The sequence below is a fragment of the Emydura macquarii genome, unplaced genomic scaffold (assembly GCF_026122565.2).
Source record: "Emydura macquarii macquarii isolate MOO-44397 ecotype Brisbane River unplaced genomic scaffold, CSIRO-AGI_Emac_v2 contig_267, whole genome shotgun sequence".
Taxonomy (NCBI): domain Eukaryota; kingdom Metazoa; phylum Chordata; order Testudines; family Chelidae; genus Emydura; species Emydura macquarii.
The window spans coordinates 1,465,376-1,492,297 of record NW_027130404.1 but is presented as its reverse complement, the minus strand read 5'-3'; the positions used below and the strand labels follow the sequence as shown (position 1 = coordinate 1,492,297).

Below are 26,922 nucleotides of genomic sequence, written 5' to 3'. Positions count from 1 at the left end.
CTCAACCTATTTACCATTGTGGGCTGCATATGCAGCTTTCTTGTGCTACGTGGGTTGCATCCACATAATATATATTCTACCTGTATGGCCCTGAGGATGTCAGATGGGCTGCAACTGTGTGTTAATTGGCCCACAAGCAGGCTACAGGTTGAGAACCACTGCTGTAGAACTTTAATTAATCTTGTTTGGAAGTTAAAAATGCTACGTTTCTTGCAGGTGTGAAAAATTCACACCCTGGAGAGACACATCTATAGTGACTTAACACCTGGTGTAAATCAGCACTAGGTTGACGGAAAAATTCTGCTGTCACACTAGCTACCATCTCTCGGAGAGGTGGATTCCCTATGCAAATGCGAGAAGCCATCCTCTCAGCGTAGGTTGTGTCTACACTGACATGGTGCAGTGGTTTTAAGCACAGACTCAGTGGCATGAATTGGAACAGCCCTGGCCAACATAATTATGCCAACCTAACCTCCAGAGTAGATGCAGCTATGTCCACAGAATAGTGCTTATGTCGACATTGTTCAGGGAGGTTGTGTTCTACCACAATGGACAAACCCCTTCTGGTGGTGTAGGCTGCATCTACACTATGGGGTTATGCCAGCAATAGCTGTGTTGACATAGTCTCTGTAGTGTGTACACGACCTTTAAAGTTTTTAAAATTGTCTAGCCAGCCCTTTTGAAATCTTCTTTCACCTGAGTTTAGCACCATAGGTCAAAAAAATTAACAAATGGCTCTAATCCAGATCCTAATCCATGTTCTTTCAGTCGGGCCATTTGAAAGTAGCATTGTAATGGCAGGAGCTGGTTTGAGAGGGAAAGTAATAGCAGGAGCAGGATTCTGCATCCTTTATCCAGGGAGGTGAATGAGTGAGGTGGTTTTGTTTCTTTGTTGCCCTTGTCTTTTTCAGGACCTCTCCATAAACCATATAATATGAATCAATCTAATGGGGGGGGGGGGGGGGCGGGGGAGGGAGCAGTGGGAGGGAAGTGCTTCTCTTGCTAGTCTTTTCAGAAGCTGTGAAGAATATCCTTACTTTAATGTATTAAGTATTTGATGTCCTCCTTTCCCCCCACCCCCCATTAACAGTTATTGAGCTCCGTGAGAGATGCATGCATGTATGAATAGCAGGAATGAACAATTTATGAAAATACCCATAGTTCTCAGTGTTTGAATGTTCTCCTGAAATTCTAGCCTTGTTTCTACCAACTGTGTTTTGAAAAAATCTGGTAACTCTCTACTGCAGAGCATGAATTTGAATATTTTGTGATTCATACATAACATTTTGAAGGAAAATGTTAAATTTAAGACTTAAGTTCTTAAAATAGTTGAGTAGTTTAAAACATAATACATAGATGTAAAAAGTAGAACCAATATAATTACTTATATGTTTAGGTGATTCCGGGGAAGAACTTCTGTTTGGAACATCTGATGGGAAACTTGGCCTCATTCAGGTTTCAAGTACATCTCCGGTACATAAGTGGGAAATCAGAAATGAGAAGAAGAGAGGAGGTATGTATCTTGGTAACTTCTCCTGGTTGTTGGCATTCCATTATACATGAGGATGAATGAAATAAAGTGTAACTAGTAAATCTCATTATATTTGTGGGCATTTTTTGCTGCAGTAAATATTTTGAAGATGCATCACAATTTTGCCTGTATATTACAGGAGCTTGAGTACTCCACTTCCTTGCTCCTGACCTTTTGCTGATAAAGAAGTATAATTATGTTTTTTGTCTTTCATGAAGGAGAAAAAAAGAAGCTTATTTTCAGTTCTCATTTACTATGCTTTTGTTTCCTATTTTAAGGTGACTTTTTTAAAATAAATTTTAAATTATTTGATATATAAAATGTGATAATCTGCTATAATGGTGTTTGTACTTATAAATCAAAACATGAATATCATATTTTTTCAGAACCTATAGTATCTTGATTTCTTCCCCCAGCAGAGATTATCACTGTCACTGTAACTTTTTTTTTTTTTTTTGTCATCTTGCATCTGCTTTCAGTTTAAGGATTGGACAGGGCTCTCTTTGAAGTTTCGCTGTTTTTTAATTGGCCAAAAATTATTGTTGCGTATTGCAGGACATTGGTTTCTTTTTATGCTTAGTATGCTGCCTTTGCAGCAATCTCAGGTGGTGTTCCTCTGAAAAAGGAAGTACCATAAGCAGAACCCACTTATAGTATTTGCCTGTAGAGCATGCTGCTGTTTATGTTCATTCTTTTGTCTCAAAAATATTTTTAGTAAACTTCTTACTGTGACCTCATTTTTCAAATATGAGTAGTGATTTTGATTTTGGGTGACCAACATGAGATACTTTAAAGGGCCTGAATCATAGATTTGGTTTTGGGTTCTTTATAATTGATTTCTAGTAAATCTCTTTATTTTTGTGCTTTCATTGGAATATAGTTTTGTTTTTTACATACATAGTCCAGTACATTGTTTCTCTTAAATGAATGACTTCATCCCTCTGTTTATTACCAAGAATGCTCTTTCAATTTGTTTTTCCAAGAGATGACTGATTTCTAATGCACTAAAATACCTATGGTTTTTCATGGACTACTTTGCAAATCATTCATTGAGTCAAAAGATTAAATGAGGAGTCAGTTTGTTTGTAAGAGAGTTTATCTTTATTTTTAGGTATCTTGTGTATTGATAACTTTGACATTCTGGGTGATGGAGTTAAAGAATTACTTATTGGCCGAGACGATGGTATGCTAGAAATATATAGCTTCGACAGCACAAATGAGCCCATCCTTCGATATGATCACGTAAGCTCATCGCAGGAAATGCCCTTCTCATGGGGCATATTTTAAACTTCTTTGCTTTAAATTAGAAAAGAAATATATTAATTTTATTGGCTAAACCAATGGTATGCTATAGATATGTATTTTCACTGTCTATAAATAAATTTATAATAATGACTAAACTTATTTATTCAAACGGTCTTCAGCTATTCTGTCTGCATGGTATAGCTGTATTCTTGTATGCTGTTAAAAGGTAGTTTGTTCAGTCCTATACTTCATTTTATTTATAGGCACACTGTAAAAAGGCAAAGGGCTTACCAAAATTGAAATGAATGCAAAAATGTCACTTGTATTTTAAAATGTGATGCTTCGGTGTAATGGTAGAAACCACAACACAACAGCAGTTTGCTAGTATGTGAGGACCAGATCGTGAAACAGACCAGTCAATTTGAATAAAATGCTAAAATTAAACAGCACAAATGGTAAAAAAACTACATTTTGAAAATTCTCTCTCTTTTATAATTTAAGATGGTATTACTAACTAGGTTAGTAAAACAACCAAAACAAAACAGCCAACCAGACAAAAATCACCCCCAAAACTTTAAAATATGTTGGGTTTTTTCTTTAAATAAAAGAATGACCCTTTAAAGTGTATATTTTCTGGCATGGATGTATTTGTTACTAATTGTTTAAAATAGTGGATTTAATTCATAGTCACTCTTCTTTCCTTCCAACACGTTCTGGTAGTTACTGTTTGAAAATTAGACTGTGCATCAAGGTTTTACTTTATAAACCAGTTCCTAATATGTCTTTCAAGGTATACGCACAATAGAATAAAAAATGTGTGTGCTGAAACACAATAACAGGTAATTAAGTATTTCTTATACTTTTGTGGTGGTGTGCATCTGAATAGATTTTCTGCACTACAAATTAAAGGGGGAAGTGTTTTTTCTTTAAACAGCACTCACATAAAATGAATAAAGTCATGTATCTCCTGCGTGCTTGTCTGCTTTTATTTTTAGGCCTTGTCAGAGAGCATCACATCTATCCAGGGTGGCTGTGTAGGAAAGGATGGGTATGATGAAATCTTAGCATCCACATATTCAGGTAAGTTGTATATTAAATACTTAAAGAATTTTGGCTATCCGTATTATAATGGTTAAGAAAATGGTGCTGTTAATAGAGCTGGAATCTTATTAATTTGTTCTGGTTACAGAAAAATAGTATTCTGGCACAAAATACTATTTTTAAAATACTTCTAAGTGTGGGAAACATTTTCTTATATATATTCTAAATTTCATTAAAACCCTATAATTTTTTGCTTTATATCATGCTACACTGTACTACAGCAGTTAGTTATTGTAAGGTATAGGCAGCTGTATAGCACAGTAATGAAGTACATTAGAAATGTTTAGATTTTATACATCATGGAATTGTTTAGAGTTTCATAATTTTGTAACTGATTCTTTTTTTTTTTTTTTTTTTTTTGGGCTCCTTGTCTGTTTTCTCCATGTTCCTCTTAGTCATGTATATGCATCTTACTAGATGTCTAACAGTTTTGTTTTGCTTTGCTTCTTTTGCCTTCTCACCAGTGCTCAAGGTTTTGGATCTCTCAAAGCAACCACTTTTGAGAAATTAGAGAACAAACTTACTTTTTGTATGGAGGCTTATGTAGACTTGAAGACTTCAGTAGGCCCCCAGTAGCACTGGTCTGTCCGTGAGGGACATCAAATGAGAAAAGTATTATTGTATTAGTATTGCTTGAAAGTTTAAATCAGTAAAAGGTCTCTCTTTAACATTATAGTTGGGGGTTAAAACCTGATTTGCTGAAATCCAAGTTTTAATTGTGTTAACCTTCATGGTAGGTTTTAGACGGAGTCAATGGCAAATGTTTACTTTGTGTGTTCAATGCAGTCCGCAGACGGCTAACAGGCTGTAGGGCAGATTGTCAGCTGGTGTAAATCGTCAGCTCCATTGCCTTGATAGTTATGAGCTATGACAATTTATACCAGCTGAGGATCTGCTCCCAAGTTTCTGGGTTCCTCACTCTCTGTGGTAATGTTATTGTTAAGATCACAGACGCCATAAGAGGATTTTCTGACCAAGCTCTGAAAGAGGTGGAGGAAGGAAAATATCCAGTGTGGGCTCCAATAGGAGTGCAAAATACATTAGATTTGGTAGATCAGAAAAATAATGGTTAGAGCAGCAAAAAATAGATTTGAATTTGGCACTATAGCATTTTTTTACTTTATGTATTTATTAATTTTTTTTTCTTTAAATGACTAGTCCTTGACTAATGAGGCTTTTATGTTTGAAAAGTGGTTGAGAGGTTTGAAAGGTAGATACTGGACATGTACATTAGGTTTTGTGGTGCATTTTGTAACAGTGTTGTGTCACTATTCCCCCTTTAAAGGGATTGAAATAATTGAAAAGGTCTAGACACCCATTAATCTACAAAAACATAGTTGGGGTGTCAAGACCAAATCAAATCAAGTGCTGTCTGTTTCCATCTGGATGCCACAGTGAAATGGTGAAATGAAGCAAAACAGCACTGTTTTAAAAGAATTATAGAAACAAAAGTACATGTGTCAAGTATGTGGCACAGCATAAGTATGTTCTATAACATTTTTACTGCATTATTATGCTTAAAAACACACTATCCATGGTGTTCTAGGAACCTCTGTTAACATTGATTCTCTAAGTAATACAACAATTAGCTCTTTTCATCTGAGAATCTCCAAGTGCCTTTTAAAGAAAGGTAGATACCATGTCCTCATATTACAGATTGGGAAATTGCTCAACTCTGAAAATCCATGCCTTAAACCATTGTTTTGAGTCAGTGGAAGAACCAGGAATAGAGTCCACACCTTGATTCTCTGTCTGCTGGACGACACTACCTCTTATGTTCTACAATCTTAAGGCAGTGTGGCTGACTTATGACTTTTTAAAATGCTTTTTTGTTGATAATTTATAAGGAATATTTCATAGTTCTTTTATATGTTTCTTTCAGGCTGGGTGACAGGACTGACTACAGAGCCTGTCCATAGGGAAGGTGGACCTGGTGAAGAACTAAAGATAAGTCAAGAGATGCAGAACAAGATTTCATCCTTAAGGTAGCTTAAATAAAGGAAATCATAAAGAAGGCTAAATACAAAATGTGACTTAGGTTTTTAAAACTGTGGTGATCTGGAGGAATCATCCTCTGGAAATGAAAGTGATGCTAGCCACTTGTGAAGCATATTTTTGCATATTCCCTGAAATTATTGAAACTGCTAGAACTTTGTAGAAGGGAAAATATGTGTATTTTTTCAGCGTTTATTTTTTGCATCTGACATCACGTATAGAGAGATATGGTGAATGAGGTGATAACTTTTATTGGACCAACTTCTGTGGGTGAGATAGACAAGCTTTAGAGCTACACAGAGTTCTTCAGGTCTGGGAAAGGCACTGAGAGTGTTACAGCTAAATATAAGATGGAACAGATAGAATATGTGCTAACAATTTATACTTATGCTAAACTAAGGGACCATTCAAGGTGAAGTGGCCTGTTTAACATCCCTGTAGTTACAGGACACAAAGGGGGGTTGGCTGGGTTACAGATTGTAATAAACCATAAATCTGGTATCTTTATTAAGACCCCGATTCTTTATGTCTAACAAAGTTATGAATTTAAGCATCCAGGCTCATCTTTTGAAAGTGTTACGCAGATTTCCTCTCAGGATGTGGGTCAGATAGAGTGATCATTTTGTGAAAAGTATTCACCCAGAGGTGATATGGTGTTTTTGTCTTTTATCATTTTCCTGTGTGAGTTCATTTGAGAGCATAGTGATTGTCTGGTTTCACCAACATATTTGTTGTTGGGTCATTTAGTGCACTGGATGAGGTACACCACATGATGTGATAGGCTTGTGTAGGACCCAGGGATCTTGAAAGATGTGGTATGTGGAGTTTTAGTCATTGCAGCAGTGGAGATATGACTGCAGGCTTTGCACCTGTTGTTTTGGCAGGGTCAGGTGCCACTTTCAGTTGATGTGTCCTGTCTCTGAGGAGCTTGCATCTGATGATGAGGTTGGAAGGGTTGTGGGAGAGAACCCCCTTTTCTGGCTTTCAAACAACAACGCTGCATACCACACTGGATGATCAATTTCAGTCTTCTTTGATTTGCTTTCACATTGCCCTACTATAGGGCTTGTGTTCCTAGCTTGTGTAACTATCTTGAATAGTTGTTTGCAAGTAGGAGTTATGTGCTGTTCCCTTTGAGCCCAGTGTTCCACAGACAATGGGAATAAATGCCTTTCCCCTGCTAATGGAACTCTCCACTTCTCTTGTTTTGTCTTCCAAAGTAGTCATGAAATCAATCTCACCTTTTCTCCATTATGTTAGTTAACACACAACTCATTAGTGTAGTACATTTTTAGATTAATAAATCTTTGTTTTAATTGAGGGATGGAGGTTTAGTTGTTTTTGTTAAAACATTTTTACTTTTCCCCCCCTCTTTTGGGGCTAATCCAAGGTGTCAGATCCATCTAAAAAGTTGGATTTAAGAAGCATTTTTCTTATCCTGCTGTGTTCCCTTTTGCAGATAGGCATAGCTGACTTTATGCTTGAGAGAGGAACACTCAGCCAAAGACTGTGATGACTAATTCTTTCTCAGAGGACACAGAGTGACAGAAAGACTTGCCTCCAAAACTTTCTCCTTCAAGACACTCTGGTAGTTTTAATCTGGAATATCTTTTCCTCTCCAGGCTGACCAATGTGTGTGTTAAGCATCACTTGGTGCGTTTAGTCTTTTACAAGATCACAAGCTGAAAGGGGTGGTTTCATAAGGAGCTGTCAAAACAACGTCCTAAGGCTGAGCATCTGAGTCCCTCAGATGAAAGTAGGAAGGCAACTTCTATGGTTCCAGCAGTTCCAAGAGGTTGCTCAATGCAGAAAAGGGGTCTGACAGAGAGCTTGCTGTTGGATTTGGCCAAACCACAGTGTGATTGGCTTCCCGAGAGGTCCATTGTTTCTGGGCTGGTCAGATCAGTCATCTGTATTGAGCTACTGCTGAGATGTCTGGCAAACTCCCATGAGACATCCTCCGATGGAGGCGTTTGAGCTGCCAACAGTGTTGAGCTCTGATTATTCACCTGTAGGATCCGTTTAATCAATTTCTTTGCATTTCTCTTTGGAACCATTTTCTCCTGGGCTCATGGGAACCTTGATTCTGAAATAGGCTGCTGTGGTTGTCATTAGATCCATGAGGTCCCTGGTTCTTGCAAGATCCAAGCTCTGTGGTATGGTGTTTTCTGTTCTAAGAAAAGGGAGTTTCATTCCATTCCCTTTGCTGCAGTTCTACTTTAGCATGAGCCTCATTTGGGGACAGATATGTCTTAGCGGATGTTCCCTTGGACAGCTCCAGTGTTCACGTCTTCTAGAATTTATCCTGTATGGGTACTGTACATGTTATGTGCATTACATTAATGCCTAGAGGCCCAACTGAGACAGGGGTCCCATTATACTAGACAATTTACAAACACATATTGAGAAACAGTCCCTTCCTGAAGAGTTTACAATCTAAATAGACAGTAGATGGGAGAAAAAATTAAGGCAAAGACAGGTGAAATGAGTTGCCCAGTGTCACACAGTGAGTCAGTGACAGAGCCAGGAATAGAATGTTTTCTGACTCCCCGTCTAGTGCTCGATCCAGTGGACAGTGCTGCCTCCCAAGCCACTTTAGATCTTCTGGTTCTGTGATCCTCCACATTCTGCATCAATGGCCTCTTTGAGGAGCAATAGAAGTGCTTTGATCCCTTATGAATCTCCTCCTTCCAAAAAAGGCAAAGTCTCCCAGGAGGGATAACTCAACCTCTTGCAGTAGACTTCCTAATACCAGCAGTTCTGTCTGAAGTGGAATCAGGTTGCCTTGGATGGGAAATCAATTGGAGACTCATCAAAGATGTTCCCTTCTGTCTCATTTTCAAATGATGCAGTCTTGATCCCTTCTTTCTCTCCTCAGTGACACCAAGGTCTCTCAGGCCTTTTTTCCACTGAGTTTATATTTTTTATATTGAGCAGTGCATATGACTACATGGATCACAAACCTCTTTGAGATTGGGTGTGAACATGTGTGATGTTCCCTAGGATACAACCTGGACTGTTGAACAACTTTGTCTCCTCAATTTACAGTCTGGGGTGCCTTTTTACACTGCTTTTCTGTGAGAACAACCACTCCTGGCCAGTTCACACACAACCTCTAGCATACAAAATCACACTCAGCTGAATCACATGAATGCTCTGGCCAGCCACTCGTGAATTATATACAGAATGATACCAGCAACCTCCCAGTCTCCCTGACCTTCCCCCAGAAATATGCATTTTGTACTGCCCCACTCTCTACTGGACAGTGCAAGCTAATATAAGTCTGTCATTTCATCACTGGAAAATGATATGCACAAACCTTGTTATGTCAGATGGAGATTCCCAAACACTTCAGTCCAAACATACTGATTTAGATAAAACAAGTTTATTAACTACAGAAAGATAGATTTTAAGTTATTACAAGTAATGAGGCATGAAAATCAGAATTGGTTGCAAAGAAAATAAAAGGATAAAACACAAACTAATGCTAATTTAGCAAGCTAAATGTATTCAAAGCAAAAGTTTTTCTCACCACATGCTCTACAGTCTTTACTGTCTGGAAGCTTCCAGGCTAGGACCTCTCCCCCCATTCAGTGAGCAGAGAGGAGTGGAGGAGAGTGGTAATTTGTGTTGTGTGTGTTCTCTATTCTTACACCATTCTCCCCTCTTTGAGATTATCTCCAGCTGACATTCAGGTGACAGCCAGTTTATTTGAATGGAAAACCCCCAGCTGTTACATTGCCAATATGTAACATTCTCACTCACATCCTTCTTCCTGCCAAAGAATGGCCGCTTACCCAGAAGATAGTTCATGATAATCCATTTGATTATGCTGATACCTGGCTGGGGTGTAAGTGTGTCTTTTATCTCTGAAGAACTGATTTGGGCCTGCTTTTTTGACTTTGGAACATGTCACAGCAATATTATACAGTAAAATCTTATAACTTTACATACATACAGGACAATGATGTTCAGCAGTTTGAGTTTTCAACGAATACCTCACAAGGTATACTTTGTACAAAATTTATCATAGTTTTATAAAAAGGATGAACATAGGGATGCAGTCGATCACATCATGCCCTTCAATTAACTTTGCTGTCAGGATAAGTTAATCACAGTTCTACATGTATGACAAAAGGGTCTGTGAAACTATCCAGGAGTTTTGGACTGACTGGGCAAAGAGACTTTTCTGAATATTGCCTGGGTAAGGGGGGAGCAAGGGATGCATGTGTGCATGTGTGTAGGGCCAGAGTAAGAAAGCCAAGCAGCAGCCTGTAAGCATGTGGATGTAGGGAAGGCAGTAGATGTGATATACCTTGACTTTAGCAAAGCTTTTGATACTGTCTCTCACAGTATTCTTATCAGCAAGTTAAAGAAGTATGGGTTGGATGAATGGACTATAAAATGGATAGAGAACTGGCTAGAGCATAGGGCTCAACGAGTAGTGATCAGTGGCTCCATGTCTAGCTGGCAACCAGTCACAAGCGGAGTGCCCCAGGGGTCGGTCCTGGGGCCGGTTTTGTTCAACATCTTCATTAATGATCTGGAGGATGGGGTAGATTGCACCCTCAGCAAGTTTGCGGACGACACTAAGCTGGGGGGAGTGGTAGATACCCTGGAAGGTAGGGATAGGATACAGAAGGACCTAAACAAACTGGAGGATTGGGCCAAAACAAATCTGATGAGGTTCAACAAGGACAAGTGCAGAGTCCTCCACTTAGGAAGGAAGAATCCCATGCACAGCTATAGATTGGGGACCGATGAGCTAGGCAGCAGTTCTGCAGAAAAGGACCTGGGGGTAACAGTGGATAAGAAGCTGGATATGAGTCAGCAGTGTGCCCTGGTTGCCAAGAAGGCTAATAGCATATTGGGCTGCATTAGGAGGGGCATTGCCAGCAGGTCGTGGGAAGTGATTATTCCCCTCTATTCGGCATTGGTGAGGCCGCATTTGGAGTATTGTGTCCAGTTTTGGGCCCCCCACTACAAAAAGGATGAGGACAAGTTGGAGAGAGTCCAGCGGAGGGCAACAAAAATGATTAGGGGGCTGGAGCACAAGATGTATGAGGAGAGGCTAAGGAAACTGGGCTTGTTTAGTCTGCAAAAGAGAAGAATGAGGGGGGATTTGATAGCAGCCTTTAACTACCTAAAAGGGGGTTCCAGGGAGATGGGGCTAGGCTGTTCTCGGTGGTGGCAGATAACAGAACAAGGAGCAACAGTCTCAAGTTGCAGGGGGGGAGGTCTAGGTTGGACATTAGGAAAAAGTTTTTCACTAGGAGCGTGATGAAGCACTGGAATGGGTTACCTAGGGAGGTCGTGGAATCTCCATCTTTAGAGGTTTTTAAGCTGCGGCTTGACAAAACCCTCGCTGGGATTATTTAGCTGAGGTTAGTCCTGCTCTGAGCAGGAGGTTGGACTAGATGACCTCTGAGGTCCCTTCCAACTCTAATATTCTATGATTCTAACCCTGAAGAATCTTGGGGAGAGGTTCGGGTCAGAGGTGCTGGCTGAACAAAGCTTGGGCCTGTAAACTACAAAACTGCTTCTTTTGATTTTGCTCCCTCCTTCGTGCAGAGAAGCAGGATTTTGTACATTCCTTTTAAATAAATAAGAAATCGCCAGACTCCACTGTCAATTTCTACCCCCAACTGGGACATCTCCAGGGCCCCAAACTTTGACTGGCTGCTTAGGTCAAAAAGAAGTAACAAAATTTCACATGTTCTCTAAGGAGGGTACTGAATATTGATATGTGTTGGTCATTGAGATTTCACTTCAGGAATATATTGTTGGAGTAAACTTTGTCCTCGGTCCTAGATCCTCTTGAAATCTCTCCACTCTAAAAAGATATTGTAACATGTACATTTTCTTATTTTATAATTTTAGATTACATTTGGGGAAAAAAATACTGTACCATAGGATGTCTGTGGAAGGGGTGATTGATGACTTTATTCCTCTTTATCCTAACTAGAAAAAATAAGGAAGACAATTACTTTATCAGAAACAGTAGATTGAGTTTCTGGGACACCTTTGTGGAAAAAGTTACCTTCAGGATTTTATATTTACGTCTGACAGTTTCTCTTTCCTAGGAATGAGTTGGAACATTTACAGATAAAGGTATTGCAAGAACGTGAAAAATACCAGCAATCTTCTCGGTCCAGTACTGCTATATCAGCAGTACCTACATTTAGTGTGAATGACAAGTTTACATTAAATAAGGATGATGCCAGCTACAGTCTTATCTTAGAGGTGCAGACAGCTATAGATAATGTCTTGGTACAGGTGAGTGATCTTTTAAGACCTAAAATCTTACAAAAATGTAAGGCTTTAAAACTAAACAATGAAGAAAACTGTAACTTTTATTTTTGGTCCAGAACACTGCTAACTGGTTGTTGCTTACTGAATTAATTAATTTGACAAGCTCAGTATTAAAAGACTTCATTAATGCTAACGGCTTCTTTCAGTTTGTTTTAATACTGACATTGAAATACAGAATTGAATTGAAATACAGACCTGGACGTATGACATACAATTATCAGCAGGCTGATGTGGAATTTCTGGTTTTACTCTTGGGCTTCACTTTCTTTTTTTTTTTAATAAAAGTGTACCAAATAGAATAAGAATATAGTTCAGAATCTTGAATGTGATATTTATACTTAATTGTAATATGCTTGTGTTCTGTAGGCCACTTTAGTGTCCTCTGTAGTGATCAAGTTGCATTAGAACATTGTAGGTTACGATCCTACAATATGATCTGCCTGGGTTGGTCCCCTGGGATTTGGCAGTATTGTAAAGGTCCACCTACCTGAATTAGATCACAGGATGGGATCCTAGTTTGTAAAGATAGCAATTTGAAGTATGACTGTGGTGATGGACTTTCTAAAACAGAGTTATTTAAACTGAGGCTAGACTCCCTTCCAAAAGGAAGCAGAAGTATGTCAAAGGAAAGTGAAAATAAGGTTTGTTTGTTTTCTTGTCCTCGCTCTTTTTCTCAGGAACTTCACGAAAGAGGAATCGTCTGTTGCTCTTGGAATACTCCCTGGGTGAAATCCTGGCCTTATTGAAGTCTATAGCAAAACTCCCACTGAAGTCAGTAGGGAGGGGTTGCACCTTAAACCTGGCTCTGCTTTTGCTGAGTGCTAAGTGGAAATGAGTCATCTAAATTTAAAAATTTAATTTGTTTTAGAATTTTCTTATTAAAATACACCTTTAATCACTTCTTGAGATGAGATTCCCTTGTAATACTTCTGCTGTTCCTGAGGATGGTAGGATGTAATCAAGTAGAAGAAAATCTGATTTGTACATAGCTCTTACTAAGTGTTGTCAGTTGTTGGCTGTGTATGTGCTCTCCCAGTGTGTATGCTGTCCCAGCTTTGCACAGATAACCAAGACACCAAACCATGATTGGAGTATCCAATAAGACCACAGATTCTTTTAGCAACAAAGGGACTAGACAGGTTTATTATTAAATGAACACAGTAAAAAGCATCCCATACATGCTACAAGTACGCTTAATACATGTATGCCCCTGACAATGGATCAGCTCAGTAAATGGCGGGACTTTCTGTTCCTCACTTGGCCAGATGAAGACACTCCCTTTGAGACCCTCCTTTTATACACTGATACAAACAAGTTTTGTGTTGTACCTCTGACATGGTAAGATACCATCTTTCACCTTGTACCAGATAATCTGACCAAGACATCTTTATCCATCATATTATCTTTCTGAGGGGTCAGTATTCCCTCATTATCTTTGGTGTATTGGGATGTTCTGGTACTTTTCTGGGATGTGCTTGGGAGAGTGTTCTGTGTCTAGTTCTTGTTTAGGAATGTGTGTATCAGCTCTGTTCTTGCCAGTTAATGTGAGCCTGCCAGCATTCACAGCATGACTTCTGCTAACTTTGCATTTATAACAGACTTGACCGTTACATTGGCTCCAGCTTCAGGCCTCATATCCAGCCTGTTATCCCTGGCCTCATGTCTCAGGCTCTCACTTTCTACTACACTAAATATTTTTGCCATCTACAGCCATCTTAAATGAGTTATTTCTTCTGTCACGTTAACTGTAGTGAGTTATCTTTAATAGTCAAAGAAAGGGTTGGTACCAAGATAACTATCTTTGAGGCATCTTTGAGGGAGAAAAATTTTAAAAAGAGTTTTGTCAAGAGGAAATTCAATATAGGTAAGCTGTCCAGGTTTTAAAAAAAAAACACACACACAGTGACATGGTGGAAACATCTCTTTCGATGGTAGTTTGAATTATGAAATGGAGCCTAAATTGCTAAATGTTGTCTGCATTTGAATGTCACTTCTGTATCAGTGCCAGTCTACACTGTAAACTTACACTGCCATAGCTACGTGTCTCAGGGGTGTGAAAAATCCACACTCCTGAGAGACGTAGCTATGCTGACCTAACCTCTGGTGTAGACAGTGCTAGGACAACAGAAAAATTCTTCTGTCAACCTATCTGTTGCGTCTCAGGGAGGTGGATTACCTATGCCAATGTGAATACCTTCCCATTGGTTTAGGTAGTATCTACACCGAAACACTACAGTGGCATAGCTGCAGCTGTGCTGCTATAGTGTTTTTAGTGTAAACAGCCTCACAGAATCATAGGACTGGAAGACACCTTGAGAGGTCTTCTAGTCCAGTCTCCTGCACTCAAGGCACAACCAGGCATTAGACACTTCCTGACAGGTTTCTGTCCAACCTGCTCTTAAAAATCTCCAGTGACGGAGATCCCACAACCTCCCTAGGCAATTTTATTCCAGTGCTTAACTACCCTGACGGTTAGGAAGTTTTTCCTAATGTCCAACCTACACTGCCCTTGCTGCAGTGTAAGCCCATTGCTTCTTGTCCTGTCCTCTGAGATTAACAAGAACTATCTTTCCCACTCTTTCTTGTAACAACCTTTTATATACTTGAAAACTATTATCATGTCCTCCCATAGGCTTTTTCTCCAGACTAAACAAACCCAATTTTTTCAGTCTTCTCACAGGTCTCAGTTACATCATGGCTAAATGCTAAACTTAATTGATTTAGGCGTGAATTTAATGTGGAGTTTAGTGCATGTCTACATTATGGGGACTATACTGGCATAGCTATATTGGCATAACCCCAAAGTGTAGATGCAGCTTGCACTGAAAGGCTGTGTCTACACTTAAAATGCTACAATGGTATAGCTGCTGTGGAACTGCAATATCACTGTAGCACTTCAGTGTAGACATTCTCTACAGCAATTGGAGGGATTCTCCCATCACTGTAGTTACTCCACTTCCCTAAGATGGTAGCTGGATTGACAGAAGAATTTTTCTGTTGATCTAGTACTGTCTGCGCTGGGGCTAGGTTGGCATCTCTTTGGGTTTACATCTCTTTGGGTGTAGATTTTTCACACCCCTGAGAAACGTAGCTATGCTGATGTAAGGTTTCATTGTAGACCAGCCATGAAGCACTCTTCTATCACCCTATCTGCTTCTTCTGCTAGGTAGGCATAGCTATGTTGGTTGGGATATGGATCTTTCACTGATTGACATAGCAATGTTAACCTAAATTTTAAGCGTAAATCAGATCTAGAGTTCTAAAGTAACAGTATACACTGGACAAAGTATAGCAATGCTATTTTTCCTTTGGAAGCATTGGGATATTTATTGTGGCTCACTGAATTTTATATGAAGCTATAAAAATAGCATTTCAGTCAGAGGAGGTCAAGTAATTGAAAGAAACTATAATAGAGCCTATTCATCTTGTTAACAGAATATTGGCAGTTCTCATTTAAAAGCAGGTGAAACAAATCTAGAGCAAAGAAAATTAATTGTATCCAAAACATTTTAAAATTATTAATTTTAAATTAATGGTAATTAATGCAGCTCTAATGTAATACTTTGTTTCCTAAAGAGATTTAATAGGCTGTGCATTTAAGAGAGAAGCACCCCAATCAGAAAATGAATGCATTTGCTATTTTATTTCTTTTCAAACGTATACATCTTACATTAGCTAATATTAGAACACATCTCCAGTTACAAGATGAAGTTTAAGACATCACAAATAAAAGATTTAGAGGTAAAGACTTAGAAGATAAAGATCTCCTAATTGTCCTGGGATTTAAATTTAACAAATATGCTAAACATCTGTTTAATCTTTTACCCTTCTCAAATTAATATTATCAAACAGTTATATTGTATCTTCCTCACTAACATAATTGATTAGAATTAAAGAGTATAAATGCATTAAACTATTCAGAATTTCATGCTTTTTTCTCTTCCCTCTCTTAAATATTCTACACAGAGCGATGTCCCAATAGACCTATTGGATGTGGATAAAAATTCAGCTGTTGTTAGTTTTAGTGGCTGTGATTCTGAGGTAAGTAACACAAAAAGGTAAATTGATTAGTTAATTGTTATACTTTTATAGAGACTGTTGATTGGAAGTCAACTACTATGTATTAACAGAATTTGTATTTACACAGATTTGTACTTTAAAGTCCTAGGAGTTAAATAAATTATTGTAATGACAGAAACTGAATAAAATGTTGGGAGGGATGAAGTTTGGGAGAATCCAGTTTTGCTGGTAGCATGATAGAATACTGTGCAGAAAGTTGACTATTTCTTTACTGAAAGTTATGAGGCAAAGAGCACTATATTTATATTTACTGTATGTCTTTAAAATGTCAAATTGGCATCATGAAAACACTGTAATTCAAACATTCTCATGTTTGACTAAATACATTATTTTTATAGAAACTGTTTTCTAAAAAAAAATTCCAGAAATTAAATTTGAAGTCTGTGTGTTTTTCACAGCTGTCTTCTAAATATTTTGGGTTTGTTCGTGACTAATTTGGGACATCAAATGTTTATCCTTAAGATTACAGAAATTTCACTGCCTGCTTTGAGTTTTTTATTCATTCTGTGTGATCATTACTTTGGCTAATGTTGGTTTAGCCTGCAGTGTGTTTTCTGAATAATTTTTCTTTGTCTAATTCGGATAATTTAGCTTGTCAGATCCCAGGTTGAGTTAATATCAGGGAAACTGGTAGATAATTGTATCTTTTAATTTTGCAGAATGGAGTTTTCAAATGTATTTTCTTTACAGTTTTAACAAAGAGTTCAATTGATTTCCTATTCTTTATCTTTATAGCGAGAGTTGGTACTGACTAATGCAATATGGGGTGAAATTCTGGCCCCAGTGAAGTCAATGACAGTTTTGCCAAAGACTTCCAGGATTTCATTCATTTTTACTTTTCATGTAAAGTTTGGCATAGATAGCAAAAACTGTCACTATGCTGTTAAAGTTTTGATGATAAAACATTCATGAATCCAGACATTTTTTCTGAATTATTTGGTTTTTCATTTTGATTTGTTCATAGCCAAACAGCAACTTTCTTCTTGCCACTTACCGATGCCAGGCAAATACTACGAGACTGGAGCTTAAGGTAAAGATGCCACAAAATATTTTCTTGTGCTTTTCAAAAATGCCTTTTTCCAGGAAATGTAAATTTGTATTTTGTGCCATGCTTAAGTGTACACAGATTGAATGAGTGGGTTGAAAGTGTTAATTTGAACAAATGAGTAGTCCAGTGTTTCCCATATTGTAATCTTCAGGCCACTGGTTGTTCATTGAGAAATTTCTGGTCTCTTGCATGGTGCTAATGAGAACTCCTGCTTTATTGCTGCTTGTACAAATAGTCACTTTGGATGCCTCTAGAAGCCACTGTAGAGAAGCAGGACGGTGGGGGAGAGCAAGCCTAGCATCCTTTCTTTAGGATTTCTGACTGTAAAAAAAAAAAAAAAAAAAAAAAAAAGAGAGAGAGGAGAAGCCAAAAAAACACCAGTTAGTCTAGAATCAGAGACTTTCTCAGAGAAACTTCAAAAAGGATGAAGCAGGGAGAGAAATGCCAGGAAACAAAAGTCAGAAACAGGTTGGGAAGAAAACCTGGACCATCCCTGACAGGTGTTCATCTAATCAATTCTTCAAAAATCTCCAATGATGGGGTTTCCACAAACTCCTTCAGTACTCCAGATCTTAGACCCTATCTACACTTACCTCCGAGATTTGGCGGCAGTCGATGGGAGTTACGCAAGCTACGCAAAAACTTGCATAACTCCCGTCAACTTCTCTGCTTCTCTTCTGCGCGCCGTCTTCACTGCACTGTGCCAACGGGAACGGCGTTCCCGTCGACGTAGCGCTACACCACTTATGAAGGTGGCCTTAGTACGTCGATTTCTGGATCGACTGAGCGGGTCTTCACTGACCACTCAGTCGATCCCGAGAAATCGATCTGACGGCAGCGACTTTGCCGCTGTCAGTGTAGCCGTAGCCTTAGTTACCCTTATAGTTCAAATTATTTTCCTAATATCTAACCAAAATCTCCCTTGCTGCAGACTAAGCCAATTACTTCTTGTACTACCCTTGGTGGATGTGGAAACCAGTTGATCATTGTCCTCTTTGTAACAGCTTTAACATATTTCAAGACTCTTTTAGCAGGTGCCCCCTCTAGTTTTCTTTTTTCAAGACTAAACTTGCCCTGTGTTTTTCAATCTATCCTCACAGGTAAGGTTTTCTTTTATCATTTTTTGTTGCTCTCCTTTGGGACACTCTCTAGTTTGTCCACATGTTTCCTAAAGTATGGTGTTCAAAATTGGACACAGAACTTCAGCTGCAGCCTCACCAATACCAAGCAAAGTGGGACAATTACTTCCTCTGTCGGGCGTAAGGCACTCCTGTTAATACACTCCAGAATATTAGCTTTTTTCGCAAGTGCATCACATTCTTGACTCGTATTCAATTTGTGATCCACTAAAACCTCCAGTTTCTTTTCAGCAGTACCTCCACCTAGTCAGTTATTCCCCATTTTGTGTTTCTGTATTTGATTTTTCTTTCTTAAGTGAAGTACTTTGCACTGACCTTTATTGAATTTCATTTTGTGGCATTCAGACCAATTTTCAATTTATCAAGGTGATTTTGAATTATAATCCTTTCATCCAGAGTGCTTGCAACCCCTCCTCATGTGGTGTCATGTGCAGATTTTATAAGCATACTATGCATTTCATTATCTAAGCCATTAATGAAAAGACTGAATAGTTACAGACTCCCTTTCTCCTCCAGTAACCCCACTAGATACATCTCACCAGTTTGATAGCAAATCACAGATAACTGCTCTGGGTATATTTTTTTCAACCAGTTGTGCACTCACTTTATAGTAGTTTCATCTGGACCACATTTCCCTAGTTTGCTTATGAGAATGTCATGTGGAACAGTCTCAAAAACCTCACTAAAAGCAAGAAAAAGATAACATGCTTAACTTGAAGGCAAGTAGCCTCACCAATGGGACTGTTGACCTGCTTATCTGTTTAATGATCTGGAAAATTTATAGAGCTCTATTGCTGCCATAGGAAGATTGTTTGTGTAGTATAGTCTTTTGTTTGTTTAAATGTGTTTGTTAGAGAAGGCACATTCTAAGCACCTTGCACTTGGAGTGGAAGGTGGTGAGGTTTATGATGGTGCTTGGTTCCTGTATGAGTTCATTCCACAGTCTTGGATTGGCCCCCGAGAAAGCTCTGTCTCTTGAAAAGATGAGTTTTACTCTTAGAGCAGAAAAGTTGATTGTGCCTGAGGATTTTGGGGCTTGACCCAGTTCCCATTGAAGTCAGTTGACTTCAATGGATTTTGGATTGGCCCCTTTATCCTCACAACATCCATGTTAGAGAGAGAGTACTAAGGTACAGGGTAAACTAAATGACTGGCACAAGGTTACAGGAAGTCTGTGGAGCTTGGCGTTTCCTGGAAGCTAGTCTGATGTTCCAGACACTATGCCATTCTTCATTCAGATGGTAGAAAGCCTTCCACACATCTTAGTAGCACATACGCCTTCCTCCCCCCTGTGGACCGAGTAGGGATGGTGGGTAGGATATCCCTAAGCCTTGGTAATTCCGTTGGAGCTGTTGACAGCTGGTACAAGTTAGAGCAATCTGGACAAACAAATTAAAGCATACAGAACTGTGTTGGTGTAGAGTGGGGTTCCAGGATGTGGAGTGGGTGCAAAACTGGCTCAAAACATCTTTTGCACACCTCACTTTTCTTAGTGTTCCTCAACTGCAGCTGAGGATCTGGATCCATTTCTTTTTTAGAAGTCTTGTGTTGGGGTTGAAGGATTTTGCTTGTTGTTGTGAAGAGGAGGATGCTATGGAGGGTGTAGTTTGGAATGGTTTTAATTGAGTTTTAAGTGATACATCTTGTGTCATTATCTTACATCGTGTAAAAACCTTACAGTAAAAATAAAGGATTAAGAGTGGCTGGACAAAGCCTTTGTTCTTTGGGCAGTCAGAATTAAAGAAAATGGATTTCCTTTTCCTCTATAATAAATCTGTGCCAATTCTGGCAGTTCCTTGTTGGACTCTATTTCATCTAGTTTCAAAAAGTTAGATTTGCCCTTTTTATAGGAATACTACATTGCTGTTTGATTGGATCACTTAGTATTGTAGATTTTAAAAATTCTTGTAAGGTTGTTTCTTTTTTGGGGGGCGGAGGGGAGGAGGTTGTTTTTGTTTTGTTTAAATTTAAATTCTGATACATTCATTTCCCTCCTTTCTCTTCGTTCTGTCTGTTGATGTAGATTCGATCAATTGAAGGCCAGTATGGGACACTGCAAGCATACGTAACACCAAGAATTCAACCAAAAACCTGCCAACTTCGTCAATATCAGATTAAACCACTTTCACTTCATCAAAGAACTCACTTTATTGATCATGACAGGTATTTACAAAGAGAGCAATACTTCTTCAAAAATTGGCTCAGTCCAACTGACAGTTGACTGTGTAACCTGCAGTAATCATTTTAGCAGTTGGTTGTAATATTTGCATTACAAGTCTCTTCTAGGTTTTTAAAAAATGGATAGTCCCTAGCCAAATCTACCTCAGCCCAAAAAGTGATCCAGATTTCTTGTTTGCCCTTTATCCCTCTGTTCTGAGGCTACCATTGTATCCAGTTACACTTAATCACCCAGTTTCTTGCATCACTGCCATTGCTTACTTTTAAAAAGGACGATAGGAAAATGGAATCCCAGTGAATTAGATAAAATGCATTTATTTCTCCTTGATTTACTTGCTTGAGAAGTGAATGGAAAAGGTGTCTTGTGCCTTCCATTATGCCTATTTCACGTGTGTTACCTCTCCAAAGTGCCTGGATATCTCTGGTTTAGAGAACAGGAGACTGTTGAGAGTGTTGCTAATACTCAAATATTTTAAACTGTCAGTTGATGATCCCACCCACAGCCTCCTTTGGTTTTTAAAATGCAAAACAAGTAAGCTGGCAAAACAGTTTGCCATTTTATGGTGTTCTTGCAGAGTTGTGACTCATTGGGATTGAGAATATTCAAATAGAGAGTCTTTCACTCTCACACTCACACGGTTTTGTGTTGAATTCATCAGAATGCTGGCTGCAGTTTTCAGAATATATTTTAGTGTGCAGGAAGCCTGAATTAGTTAAGACTTTGCTAGGTGTCAATGAAAACTCATGTTTGACACTTAAAGAGAGGAAGACATACCTTACAAAAATAAACCTTTCTTCAATTGCAGCGCTACTGCAGCAACAGTACTGCTCATCAGTAACTAATTCCCATTTTCTTTCTGCATTCAAAATACTGTAGACCCATGAACACACTGATGCTCAAAGGCCAATTCAGTTTTGCTGAAATTCACTCCTGGGTTGTGTTTTGCTTACCTGAAGTTCCTGAAAAAACTCCAGTAGGAGATAGTGTTACTTTCTACTTTCAGAACACCTTCCTGGATACACAGCTTGAAAGTACTTACAGGTAAAATAAATATAGTTGCTGAAGTATGTTGTGACTATGCTGTTTTGGTTAAAAATAAATTTAGAAATAGAGATAAATTGTCCCCTAAATAAGCTTTTTTTATGGAGGGGGACTGCACTCAGAATTTTCATCTGGTCATTTCTTTTAGGGCTGGGGAAACAGAGTTTGCGTTCCTCCACCCGTGAAACAAGAGAAGAGTTCAGCTCCTAAAACCTGAGAATTTTAAGAGTGTTACCAGACACCAGAGCCATTTGTTTAGAAGCAGTGTACCGTGCCAATGTCTCCTTGAAGACATAGCTTGTTTCCTATTAAGATGTATTACAACAGACAGTCATTTTTGCTATGTCTGTCACCCAGTTCTTGTGGGTCACCCAGTTCTTGTGAGGCCCCCATGGGGAGGGAAGGGTAAATAGTTCCATATGTCCAGGATCATGGAAGTATCCTGCAATGGAGCAGATCCTTCTCTTTTCAATGTCTTCATCTCAGATGTCTCCATTCTGAGTACCAGCCTCAATCAAATTCTACAGTGCTTATTCGGGCAAACTCCCTTTCAAGTCAATGAGAACTTTGGCTACATAAGGGCTGTCAGATTTGGTCTTTTATACAGTAATTACATGATCCTTCAAAATGTAGTATTTTTTTATGGGTGAGATAATTGAAATTAATTGAGCATTAGTAAACAGGGAAGCCTTGATGTATTCTGCTGTGTAACTTGTCTTTAGCATATTGTTTGCTGTGAGACACACACATTCAGTGTTCCATTTTTGCAAATGTAAGTGTCTGCCTAACTAGTGTAGCAAAACTATCTTTGAGCAAACACTGGTTTGTAACTTCTTTTTTCTTTTCAGTAAAGAAAGCTAAATCCTGAGGCAGTTCCTCTCTCCCACTCTGTTACAAGTAAAATATGCTGTAATCATTATGGTTTTAATGGGCATCTAAAAAACAAAACAAAACCCCTTTTCTGCAACACCCATTAGAGAAATGTCTGTTTTCAGTGTTAGGAATAATATTCTCTGTTCTCGGTAAATGAACCAGTGTGCTGTTTCAGCTAGCAGATATCATTTTGCTTTGTAACGGAGTTTAGAAGCTGGAAACATTAATTATTGTTACTCTAATTGTATAGATTCCAATTTGATGCGGTATTACAATAAGAAATGCTTATATATTGATGTTTAAAGTGTTTTGACTTTCACTTTTTTTATGTAAAGTCAGACTGATATTGGGGCATGATATTAGGCTCTCAGTGCTGGTCTACACTACGTAGTTAAATCAACATAAGGCAGCTTATGTTGACTTAATTATATTACATTGGCAGGAGGAAGGCTGTAGTGTACACAGTAAATGGCCTACTACACCGACATAATAAGCCTTACGCCTTTCGTGGAGGTGGAGTTATGTCGGTATAGTCAGAACAACGTAGTGGCTGTGTAGACACTGCATCCCTTACATTGGCTGTTAGCTATCATGTCAATTTCATGGCGAGAGCCCGGGGGTGGGCAGCTCCCCTCTCCCACCCCGCTCCCACTGTCCTTTTTCTATTGGTGGAAGTGCTCCTGGTGAGGACACGCACCATGACAGAAAGAGGCTGTAGACTTCAGCCATCATTGTAAGTTGACCTAACATAGGTCGAGTTAGGTTTGTAGTGTAGACCTGCCCTCATATTATGGTGACAGGCATGGCACACTGTAATAACTTAGGTAGATAAATAGATGTCAGGAATCTTATACTGTGTTCCAAATACACAAAAAGAAAAAGTGCTTCCTCTGTGGCATAAGAAATTTATAAGAACAGCCTATGCTTTCTGGTTGTGTGAGAGAATGGTGTTCTGTGGTATAGTCAGATTGACCAGATTGAGCTCTGGAGAGCAAGGGTGATGAAATCAGTGTATGCAGTATTCTGACAGCTAGTCCATGGAATAGCTTTAGTGATAGCCTCTAAGGAGGTTGTGCTTCACCTCCTGATTAGAGGAGAAAAGCCCTGATTAGCACTTGAAAATGGAGACCAAATGCACTGGTTTGCCCTAACTCTACTACTTAAATTTTTTTGACTTTTACAGAAAAGGTGAGGGATTTTTCAAATCTGACAACATTTCCACCATATCCATTTTAAAAGATGTGCTCTCTAAAGAAGCCACTAAAAGGAAAATCAATCTCAGTATATCATATGGTAAGTGTTTGTTTGTTTGTTTGTTTTTACCTCCTCTACTTCATTTTATCTTATGCATGAAATACTTTAAAAGTATTGATCTAATTGCTCATTCTTTTTTGGTTCCTATTAGATATCAATGAAGTATCTGTGAACCACACTTTAAAACTAATCCACCCAAAACTAGAATACCAGCTGCTGTTGGCCAAGAAAGTCCAGTTAATAGATGCTTTAAAAGTAGGTATCTGAACATAACTTCTGCTGTGGAAAGGAGGGATTGTTTTGTTTTAGGATGGTAGCTACCAAGCTATACATGACTTGTGAGACACATGGCATCACTGGGTTTGTAGTATTTCTGTTACTAGGACTGGTGTTCATGGTGTTGGCTATCTAAAAGATTTTGTTAAAAAGAAGAACTCCAATACACTACTTGTATTCTAGCATGACTAGTGAGTAATCTGTTTTAATGATTGATCAGTTATCTGACAGCTTTTTAAAATATGGTTACCTCTTGCCACCCTGTCTAACTCTAACTCTGATTCTCCAGCTCCCTCCTCCTCTTCCTTGGTGCCAGAGAAATTAAAATAGAACTGGTCTGTAAACCAGAAGATAATTGCCTGCTACGAAAGATAAACTAAGACTTTTTGGGAGGTTCTGCCCCACGTATCAGCGGGAAGCATGTGGTGATTATTCAGAAGTTACTCTTTGAACCTATAACCACCTCAGTAATCTTTTAGAGGTGGGAGGAGTCTAAATTGGACAAATGATGGATAGACTACATTTACTAGTCCTCATCTGCATTTTTAAAAACTCCCCTCAAGGATAGTCTTGAAGGGAGAATTGTACTTTTTCTGTTGCTCCACAGTGAAAAATAGACAAAATCGAGTCTATGTAGAGTGTTAAACTGAATAGGCATCCTTCTGAGGTATAAGAGCTATAAGAAATGGTGGTGTATTCTCCAGTACAGTGACGTCAGCAGTCTGTCACACTGGATATATTTATCCAGCCTCCATTACAAATGCAGATCCTGCAAAATGTAAGCTTTAAATAAATTTCTAACCCATATGGTTACAAAACTTAAGTTTCCAGGTGTTAAACAAGCATAGACAGCTTTAAAAGTCTCTAAGAGGTGTGAACTACCCCAGTTGTCTCAAGTGTTAACTCTGAAATCCAAGGATTACCTTTTAAGAGCCAGATTTTCAAAACATGTAGGTGTTCGTGTGTGTGCCTAAACGATTACTGCAATTGCGTGTGCAGATCAGGGGATTGCATGTGTAAATAGCCAAATAAAGGACAACAATAGCACTGGTCCTAAAAGTGCCTAAGTCAGTTTCTACACTGATGGTTACTGTACACTATAGTAATTACTAACTAAAGTTCAGCTGTTGTATAAAGGCCCACTTCAAGCTTCGGACTATGGCCTGCTCTACACTTAAAAATTAGGTTGATGTAACTGCCGCACACAGGGATGTTAAAAATTCATGCCCCTGAGCCCTATAGCTATGCCAACCTAACCCCTGCTGTAGAGGCAGCTAGGTCAACAGAAGAAGTCTTCCACTGACCTAGCTACTGCCATTCGGAGAGGTGGATTACCTACGAAAACTGAAAATCTCTTCAGTCATTGAGGGAACCAGCTGCACTAGAGCACTATAGTGGCATAACTGCAGCACAATAGCTCTGCTGCTGTAGCACTCATAGTGTATACGTGGCCTTTGTGTAAACATCTTATTTCAGCAGTAGAAAACCTCCTATGGATCCACTGTAGTACAGTCCATAACTAACCGCGGCCACATACTGTAATTAAAGCTGTAACTCAGCCCTCTGAACAGAATGAGTTTGGCACCCTTGCTCTAAAGGAAAGATGTGGGAAGGAAGAAGGTGGAGAGAGACAAACTCAAGAAGAGAGGACTTGAACAAGAGGGGCAGGTGTGCATGTATGCATGCGTGCACACACACAAATAGAAAAAAGAAATCAAAAGTAATCCTGGATAGGGGAAGACCTAAAATAAAATAAAGGTGAGGAATTCCAAAGAGTCCCTGGCTGAGGTAATAGGGTGATTAGGTAATACCTGATGGGTGGTAGTGTGAAACCCAAAGATAGAAGCTCTAGGGTAGTAAGAAAAGCAGTGGTCAGATGGGTAAGGGTGGTTGTGGTATCTAAATGCTGTTCACAGTACCACGACAGCTGGCTGCTTCTCCTGAAATAATCCACAATTAATAGTTAAAATGTTGATTTTTGCCTGTCCTTCAGTCCTGGCTCCTATGATGAGAAAATCTCTATTTGTTCCTCCTCAAGCCTCCTTTTGCCCTTACAATAAAATCTCCACTGTCTTCCTGTGTTACTGTTCATAAATTTCTCAAGTGGCAGCAGAGTACAGTTGACATGATTCTTGTTTGTTTCATTGCTGTGTAGAGGGCTCTGGTTTGATCAGTTTCATGGCTGCTAATCTAATTAATTTAATTCACTTTGCTGCTTTACAGGTGTTCCTGTAGAATAAAAAAGACAGCACTGCATTGATTCACATTTCAAACATTTCCTTTACAATCATGCTCACTAGAAACTTTTTAATGGAAAATTTTAAATTCTGTAGAAAATGGTGAATTGTCCCCCTGGGGTTAGCTGGCAAATGGATTCTATCTTCGAGTGATTGCTCATATCCATTCCCATTTAGGTGTGTGTGCGCTCCGTGCACAGTTTCCCGGAACTTTTTTGCCCTTAGCAGTCCTGGTAGGGTCAGCTCAGGCACCCCCTGGAGTCCCGCGCGCATGTCGCGGTACATAGGGCACTGCCGACCCCACCGGCCCCCAGTTCCTTCTTTCCGCCCGTTGACGGTTGTTGGAACTTTGCCTTTTGCTTGCAAGTCGCAAACCCTTAGCTCTTTGTTCTACAAATCGTTTTCAGTTAGTTAGATAGTCTGGAAAACCCTCAGGCGTTCTCTCTGCGTTGGGCCATGCCTGGCTCAACAGGTTTCAAGCCTTGCACCCTCACTCACGCTGCCTCTGATGCCTCGGGGAGCAGCACTGCAGGGACAGATGTAAAATCTGCAGGGCCTTCAAGCCGCGGACCCAGAAGGAGAGAGAGGCACGGCTGAAGGCAATATTGATG

At 39.1% G+C, this 26,922-nt stretch overlaps 1 protein-coding gene across 3 annotated transcripts in view; it reads left to right on the top strand.

The window, feature by feature from the left end:
* The window catches only part of LOC137153685 (Bardet-Biedl syndrome 7 protein), a 39,824-nt gene that overhangs the window by 1,501 nt on the left and 11,401 nt on the right, over positions 1–26,922 (top strand). For 2 of the 3 annotated variants that reach the window (XM_067549317.1, XM_067549308.1), the window contains exons 3-13: positions 1,397–1,513; positions 2,643–2,773; positions 3,772–3,856; positions 5,760–5,862; positions 11,956–12,148; positions 16,151–16,225; positions 17,229–17,294; positions 20,475–20,614; positions 21,507–21,671; positions 23,728–23,837; positions 23,950–24,053. In XM_067549317.1, the coding sequence (XP_067405418.1) occupies positions 1,397–1,513; positions 2,643–2,773; positions 3,772–3,856; positions 5,760–5,862; positions 11,956–12,148; positions 16,151–16,225; positions 17,229–17,294; positions 20,475–20,614; positions 21,507–21,671; positions 23,728–23,837; positions 23,950–24,053 (1,289 nt within the window). Of the gene's footprint in view, positions 1–1,396; positions 1,514–2,642; positions 2,774–3,771; positions 3,857–5,759; positions 5,863–11,955; positions 12,149–16,150; positions 16,226–17,228; positions 17,295–20,474; positions 20,615–21,506; positions 21,672–23,727; positions 23,838–23,949; positions 24,054–26,297; positions 26,472–26,922 lie in introns of those variants that run through there. The other variant, XM_067549326.1, reaches the window with a different exon arrangement.